This window comes from Pavona decussata, unplaced genomic scaffold (assembly GCF_977016875.1).
Source record: "Pavona decussata unplaced genomic scaffold, jaPavDecu1.1 SCAFFOLD_114, whole genome shotgun sequence".
Taxonomy (NCBI): domain Eukaryota; kingdom Metazoa; phylum Cnidaria; class Anthozoa; order Scleractinia; family Agariciidae; genus Pavona; species Pavona decussata.
This window is the reverse complement of record NW_028145528.1, coordinates 2,533,756-2,542,500: the sequence shown is the minus strand read 5'-3', so window position 1 is coordinate 2,542,500 and position 8,745 is coordinate 2,533,756. Positions and strand designations below refer to the sequence as shown.

The 8,745-nt window shown below is 37.2% G+C and overlaps 1 protein-coding gene across 1 annotated transcript in view; it reads right to left on the bottom strand.

The window, feature by feature from the left end:
• The window catches only part of LOC146470185 (ATP-binding cassette sub-family C member 4-like), a 16,186-nt gene extending 7,566 nt beyond the window's left edge, over positions 1-8,620 (bottom strand). The window contains exons 1-3 of the mRNA XM_085121977.1: positions 8,606-8,620; positions 5,745-5,815; positions 655-1,201 (exon numbers count right to left, since the gene is read on the bottom strand). Coding sequence (XP_084978103.1) covers positions 655-1,194 — 540 coding nt within the window. The 5' untranslated portion in view covers positions 1,195-1,201; positions 5,745-5,815; positions 8,606-8,620. The remainder of the gene's footprint in view (positions 1-654; positions 1,202-5,744; positions 5,816-8,605) is intronic.
• Positions 8,621-8,745: the final 125 nt, after the last annotated feature.

Below are 8,745 nucleotides of genomic sequence, written 5' to 3'. Positions count from 1 at the left end.
CATATTGTGCTCAGTGTTTTAAATCTGTACATACAAAAGTCCAAATTTCTTAGAGTATAGATAGATGATCAAACTACTAAGACATAGTAGTAATGCAAGAGATCGTTCTGATGCTACAACATCAAAATTGCTATTATGTCCTGAAGCTATCTGAGCCTGGTCATTAGAAGAGCGACTGGATACGAAAACTTTATACAGTGGATAAGTCACCTTCCGGCAGATAAAATGTGCTCCATCTAATACAATTTATCCGTTAGCGGATAAAGTGATTTATCCACTGCATAAGATGATTGAACAACTGGGACCTGTCGTATAAACTACTCACGTAGCACGTGCTATTAAGTCCTCATAGGATATAGGAGCTAATCAAACTGAGCACTGCCCCTAGCCACGATCACTACGCTCTCCAGTTTTGTTTTTGTGAAACAAGCAGTCCTTAATCGTTTCGGAATTATTTTCATCTTTCTGTAATACCAGTCCACTCTTTGGACTATTTTTCGAACCACTTTTTTTTTATTTTCAACGATGGTGCAAGGAATCCGAGCATTTTTACAAATCTTAAAACAACCAACGTTTGAGTTTTCCGAGGGCAATAAATTGTCTTTGACGACACTTTTTCTTCAATTTGTAAATGCGACTTTTGAAATATCTTACCTTCTGATACATAATTCCTCGAAGTGCTGATCTGATTTTAGCGGCAATGACGTTTGCCGCATATTCGCAATGGCTCTTAAAGAAGGGTTGTAGGAATAAAGTGAAGGCCATGCCGGACGCCAGTGCATAGCTCCAATAACTTAGGCCCTCAGGATCGTTATTTAACTCCCACAAAAGTAAGCTCATTAAAACTGGTTGAATAAATGCGCATATTGCATCGCCCAGCATTGTACCAACATAAGTTGCGTAATCCAACGGGCGAATCACTCGCAAAAGACAACGCCAGAGTTTTTTCCTTCTTCCTTTGCCATCAGTTGGAGTTTTCAGTGCATTTTGAAGCTTGTGTGTCAGGTCAGCAGTGTCCTCTTGGCCAACAGCTGTCAAAGGGACGTCATTTTCCTCAAGCGGACGAGAATATCCCAAGCTCATTGTCCCCGATAGCCATGAGAACATTAGATGGTGAAAACAGCCAGGTGTTTTTGTGTCGTCTCCATTGACTCTGTTACCGTGGGATAATGGACTGTACGAATAATTTTCCATGCTGCTTCTGTCTGTGGATTTAAAATTTAGTCAAAGAATTATTTTACCCTTTGTTTAAACATAACAATTTGCTATGAAAAATGTTTTCTTTTTCGACGAAACCCTTCTTTACATTGCCTGTACATACGTAAAATATTCATTATATGGAATCTTCACTTTTTTTCAAACAGCCAAACCTGGAGCCGACGCGTGCATGGTTGATATCCTAAGCTGTTGCCATTCAGCTGAACGCTTTCCTGCTTTCTTTAATATGGTGTTATAGTTATTGGTGTTGTTGTTGTTTTTAGTATTCTACTAGAAAACAATTTTGGATTCTATGCTTTGAGTGTCAGTAACTTTTCACAAGGTTGGATTTAAGCTACGAACTTGAACTCTGAGCGCTGTTGGAAGTCATTGGGTTTATACATGCGTTGCATTATTTATCGTTCTTTAGCTTTTAAACTTGTTAAAGAATTATAAATTATGCAACTCCTTCTAATGATGTGTTTATGCTTTGCGAACCAGTAATTCGCCTGATGACTGAATTCAAAAGAAAATCGTTAAAGCTATACAAAACAAAACGTGCAAAAACCTGCGTTTAATCATATCCTTCCTCAGTGTCTAAGTAGCGCCGACACTTTGAGACCATTAAATCACTTTTTATTTTCTTTGATTTTCTGCTTTACTTTTGATGCAATCTTGTCTTTATGTTCTTATCAAATGATTGCAAATAATTTGCATCGTCTCGACTCTCGCATCCTCTTGTTTTTGTTTCGAAAAAAGAAAATGAGGCTGAAAAATTCACACGTATGCCTCTGTTTTGCATGGTAATTACTGCCATCCTGATATATCACATGCCTGAATTAAGGGTAACGCAAAAACAATCACACTTAAGACAAATATTCAGTATTAAAATATAAGCAATAGCCTTAGGAGCTTACGTCTGCTTCTCTGTCTGAAATTAGAGCGGTCCATGGCCTAGCCACTTGCGCAGGCTTTGCATTGTATACCGTTTTACTTCCAGTATTGGTGGAAACTAACTACTTTGGAATAATATCTATCAAACTATTGCCACAAGTAAATTTAGAGCCCGAATTAAAGGATGTCCTGGCGAATCCCTTCAAGTAGTTGTCTCATTTTAAAATTCATTCTCACTAAATTTTATTCATTTGGTATTTTAACAGAGATTAGCGACTATCGCATTGTTCAACCGTGTTTAGTGACTTCAGTTACTTCTGTTGAACGAGCTATAAAAAGGGGCATGTTTTTTTCTTGTGTTAAGTTGTTTCAAAAAAATATTTTTGTTTCCTATGTCATTAGTAGGCCACATTATAATTTGCGTGCGGTCTAATTGTAAAAAGTCATGAGTAATTAAAAGCAGTAGCAACCAAAGAAATAGAATAATATATGCCAAATCGATCTTGAATACGGCAAGTTTAACTTATCAATAGGATTTTTTTCCTTTTTTTAATGATAACAGCCCTTTAGTTGGTACGTGAACCTTAACTTAGAACTGACATCGTATTCAAAAATTGTGCCATCGTTTGCGCTAAGAGTAAGAAGCATTTTTGATGACCTGCAGACAGTTTTGATACCGCCGGAGGGTTAATGTCTTCGATTACTATTTCTTTCTTAGCTTCTGACAGGGTTGGTTTACCGGTGACCTAGACGGGAGAAATAATACTTTTTCACTTTTGTCGTACGCGAAAGGGTAACGGAATAAAGGATTCTTTTAGTATTTGATTCTTTTAGTATTTGATTAAATTCAAGTATTAAAAACCGCAGAAAATACTGAGCAGACATTCCTGGTAGAAACTGCAGCGCGAAGGTGACACTGACACTAAGGGTATTCTTTTTCTTTTGCTTGACGCTTTGAGGGACATGATTCCTTTCGTATGTATTTGAACAAGAGACTATTAAAACAAAAACCTTGGTATGTGAAAGATTCATGGATTGAAACTTCGGACGAAGCCTCCGCGTATAAGACTGCACCCCTCGTTGTATGTATATACGTTCTTGAAAAACCCATTTTTATCTGCATAACTTGTTTTGCCTTCCAAAATGATACGAGAAATGGCGAGTAGAGCGTCTTACCTAACTGATTACCGATAAATTCAGCGATGTTTTTAAAGTTAAATATGATTCGACATTGTAACTTATCAGGAATCGTTTGCCTCAGCAAACCTTATGTTGACAGTTTTCTGTTTCATTTCAGGGTCGATGAATATTTTCCATCGTTAATAAAACTTACCTACATTAAATTCTAATCTGTGTACCCAAAATCCTGACAAAGTTTAATCCCCGATTACAACAAATGTTTTGGATGCCTTGAAGAAGTTGTGATCCAATGAGTGAATTTCCCTATTATTCTTTAATTATGGGGGGGGGGGGGGGGTTCATTGTTCAGCTATCACAGAACAAAAATGACAAATACAGCGTCACCCGTTTTCAATTGGAGACGAACAGGTCTAATCTGGAAAACCCCCTTCATAATGTTTGGCGTATAAAGTGAGAAGCGTCAAAGTTAACGAATGGTAGGTGAAGGTCTTCAACGTGGCTACGAAGAAATGGATGTATCTCAGGTCCACTTGTAATTTTACTTTGGTACGCCATTGATTTGAAAGTGTTTCTGGTACGTATTTCCATACTGAACAAAGCTACACAAATTAGAAAACAGTACGAGGAGCACTGAACGTTGACGACATCATAAGCCACGAATCATCATCCAAATTACCCACGACCTCCTACCGTCTAGTCAGTCGTAGTTCAGTCGGTAGAGCATCGGTGACCAAAATCCGCTGAAGTTTCTTTTGATGCTCATACCGGTGTTCTTTTTAAAGAACAGGAGATTTTAAAATTCTCTGACATTTATTTATACCAAATAGGTAAATTTATGTATCTTTTTAAAAGAAGCTTACTTCCAAATTATTTTCGTGATATGTTTACTCTTGCAAGTCAAATACATTCTTATAAAACAAGAAATTCCAACCTTTTCTATATACCTTATTGTCGAACTAATCTTCGAAAATTCTCAATTCGGTTTCAAGTGAAACTATCAGTTTGTTTGGCAAAAGACTTAAAAAATTCCTTCTATCTAAGTTAAATTGACTCTTTGTTGAGCTACACACCTTTTCTTTACCTTTTCTTTTTTTTTCTTCCTTTCCTTTTTTTTTTTTTTTTTCCCTTCTTTAAAAAAAAAAAAAATTTAATTGGAAATTTCAATCAGTACCCTTAACTTCTATGGTTTATCCAATAGTTCTAGGAAGCCTATAGTTAATAAGCCCCCGGCTTCTATATAGGCTTCCTAGCCTTTAACACATTTAATATTGTAAATAGTCAAGTATGAATATTGTAATAGTAAGAATATTGTGTGTCGTCTATAATGTATTTATGTTGTATTTTTTTGTTAATGGCAAATAAATTGAATTGAATTGAATTGAATTGAATTGAATCGTACGCTACAATCCCACCGAGGTTAAATATTTTTTCTTTACCAGGTGTGCACCACATTCCCTTACTAGAGCAATGCTCAGTCGAACATTTAGTGGTATCCTTGTATCACTTAGTTTTACGCTGCACGGAATTAATCGTCTGATTTCTCAGTTGCTTCATATGTCGGCCTAGGTCATTCGTCTTTTATTTTAGTTGGGGCCATATTCAAGTATACTTTATTTTATTTTAAGGCAATTTTCGACCTCATATTCATCCCGTGGAGAATGAAGATATCAGAGGGTAAATATTTGAAATTTGTAAAAGTTTGCAAAATGATCAGCTCCAAATTAGCTTGATAGCTCAATTGGTAGAGCACTGAACAGGTATCGCAGTAGGCATGGACTCCAATCATGTTCAAGCCTGAATTCTAAAGTCCTGACCTTCTGCGATGTCGAGGATAAATTGCGTGCATTTAATTTATTGTACAATGACACACTTGAACAAAGTTCTCCCCTCGAGACCTTCAAAGTCCACGGGAAACCAAATCCATGTGTGACGCGTAAGAATGCTAGGGGGGTAGTAGCCAAATTATGAATATCTCTATTTTAACTCGTGGTACGAAAAGAATCCATCTTAATATTTAACAAGCTTAACTGACGTGGAGAACAATATAAACATAGCGTCTTTTTTTTTGGTTGGATGCACACGAAACATTAAGGTCCTTAAGATATTGCTTCAACATCTGAACGTCAACAAACTTTACTGATTTCCAACGAATGGCGACCAGTTAAGATCTCAAAATATTACATAAAGTGGCCCTCACGTTTACATGCATTTTGAAGAAAATGCAGGGCAAAAGAAAAAATTACAAACGGGTAACAAGAGGTGAAATAACAGCAGCAGGCTGAATAAATGATTTGAGTACTTGGGCGTTATGTTAATTACAATGGTAAGAGCCGTTTGTGTGCTTTATAGAGCGTGGTACAACAGCATAAATTGGGCATTTTTGGCAGAGTATAGGCTTCCCTAAGATTTCTGCTTCATCCTGGAAAATACTAAAACATAATTAAGAAGCGAAGGAGATAGCTAGCAAAAGTCTTTTTGACTGTTTGTTAGATTTGAAAGAAATGGTAACTTACCTCTATCTCTTATGCTTCCAAACTCAAAAGCACCGTTTCGATCATCCGGTTTGTCTGACTTCTTCGCGATACTGTGCAAAAACAAGAAAAAGAGAAATATCGCGTCAATAATGAAAAATAGGTCTGCTTTGATTATGACAGGCTTGTGCCTTTGGAAGTGATCCACAAATAGCCACTTTGTAAGTTATAAATGAGTTTTGCTTTGGGGAATGTTTTAAAAGGATCTGTTTCAGTGCTACTTACCACACTAGAACTGTGGCGAAATTATAAATGCCTTTGAATTTCAAATCATGGTGAGAAAAAGCATTCAAGAAGCTTACAAGTTGTCAAACATTTTTTTGCTTCACATTAGCAGGAGCACCTGGGCTCCTGACATTAGCGATCTGAAGTGCACTTGAAGCCCACTTGAAGCCTTATTTTAGTGGCTTATTACTAGTTGCGTTGGAAACGACGAAACTTCAAAGAGCTGAAATGCGATCTCAAGTAAGTATCCGTACTGGCGAATTTTGTCCGATCAAATCGTCAGCTAAGCTAACCAGTTTAATGTCAATTGACCGCAGTGCTACGCCGGCCGAGGTTGAAAAAAGTGTTCGGGATTTTAACGTTCACCGAAGCTTCGTCATTTCGTGGTTTTAGTACTTGCTTATCTGCATGGCTGTTTGTCTTCCAGGTGGGAATATATAATAACTCGATCAGTGGAAATTAAGGGCAAAAACTTTTCTTATGAAAAAAGGTTATAGTTCCCGTCGTCCGAAGTATCAACATTCACCGATCTAGTTGTGACATTTCTCAGGATAAATTGAACATGGATTCTTCAGCCTCCCGCTGAAAACACGCTGAACTGGCAAAAGTGGCAAAAACATTCGCGCGCAAAATCTAGGACAGTGCCAGGAGGTGATCATGATTAGCAAAACTGCTACTGATTCGGACATTGATTAGCCAATCAGAGCACGTGAGAAACGTCATCCACTGGCTTAACATCGAACTAACAAATGATATTTCAACAAATAAAATGAAATAGTGATAACAATATCACTAAACAGCGGATGAATAGCACTTTACGAGATTGAAATGAAAATAACAGTTGTTCTACCTTTTTATATGCACATTTTCTACTTATTACGAAACTTTAATTTTGCTTATGATAGGAAAAAATGTACTGTGACCCAAATTTAAAAAGCTTACGACTTTCAATGCAGCGTCTTTTTACGGTTTGATCCGCACGAACAATTAAGGTCCTCAAGATATTGCTTCAAAAACTGAACATCACCAAATCTCATTAACAACAAATAGCCGGAGACAAGATTGCGATTTTCGCCGATTGCCGCGATAGGCGTATAAAATTCGCGTTATCTGACATGTCAGATGTCGGCGATCAAATTCGCCAGCAGACTGGAGAAACACTAGATATGGTATTTCCAATGCCAAAACTATTATGTGCACGAGGAATTTTAAATTTAAACTCGGTCATTTTACGGGACTCTGTGAACATTTAACGCTTACAAAATGCAACGAGCATAAACAATTTCCAATTACTCATGGGACTGATATGTTCTACTTTTTTCACTTTACATTTTCGTCGAAATACGTACGCAAATAGTCACTGTTGAACCACTGAGCTAGCTAGCTATTCAATACGGCGATTAATACATGATATGTCAGTTCAGTTACGCCAGCGTTATCGAACTAATAAAACATATCCGTCTTTAAGGTTTTTCAGTGCCAGACTTTCCAGACTAACTTCAGATTTAAAAGCGAAAAAGCACTAAAACAACAAAGCAGATGACAAGTATGGTGTCTAATTATTGACAGCCATATGTGGAACTATTCTTATCACAAGTGCATTTTGGTCAAATTGTCGTTCAGACCCTTCAGATCTCAATATTAGTCATGCAGCGCCAATTTTCCCGCTCGTGATAAATGAATGATCATATATACAGGGTAAGAGAATTGATCCTTTATCGAGTGTTTAAAAGAAGATAACAGAAGATAAATGTTTGTTATTTGCCCTCGGTAAAGGATCAATCTTTTGCCCTGATAAGACTACACGCTGCCACGTTCTTTTTGTCTACCGAAGTGGTAAGGAGAAAAGTGAACATGAAATTTAATTTACATGTACCACGGATTTACAACTATGCATAGTTCCTTGAATGCGAAAACTATAAATAGTTTTCATCTATTTCTTCACCCTCACTTCTTCCTAACCAGCAATCAGACGATCTTATCCTCGATTTGTTGTTTAGTTGTTTAATAAAAGCTACTGCTCTTACAAAATTGGCGCGAAAACATGACGCGCTCTACAGCTAATTTATTCCCCGCATAAATCGTATTTCGCATAATTATGGTCAGGTCATGCCACATGCCATTCCGCAAACTCAATCCGTCTTTTACCCTCACCGTTACAATTTTCACTTGCGATCAAATTCGCCGCGACGTCGGCGTATAAAATCTCCAGGTGTGTCTCCGGCTTAACCCATAATAACTAATTCTGAAACCTGCTCGAGGCAGGTTAGAGCTTAAAGGCCTGGTGAAATGTTACTAAAAGTGGTGTTTTATATGCATTTTTGGAGGAAAAGAGGGAAAGAAAGAAAACGGGTGAAATGAAAGCAGAAGGCTGAATGAATTATTTGAGTTCTTGGGCATTATGTTGATTACCTTAGCCGTTTGTTCGCCTTATAGAGCGTAGTATGACAGATTTGTCAGGTTTAGCATAAATTACGCATTTTGATGGAAAAAGCTTTTCTAACATCTCTGCTTCATTCCGGAACACACAAAATCAGAATTAAGAAGTGCAGGAATTAACAAGCAAATGTCTTCTGGTAAATTACATACAGTAACGAAATAAATGCATGGTAACTTACCCTGTAAAGCCCAGTGGGCTTCCAAAATCAAAAGCACCCGGCGTTTCAACCATCCATTTTGTCTTACTTAATTGCTGTTTGTGAACTACTAACAAGAACAAAAATTTAAGCTCTTGATTGATAGGCCTGGTTTGAGTAAA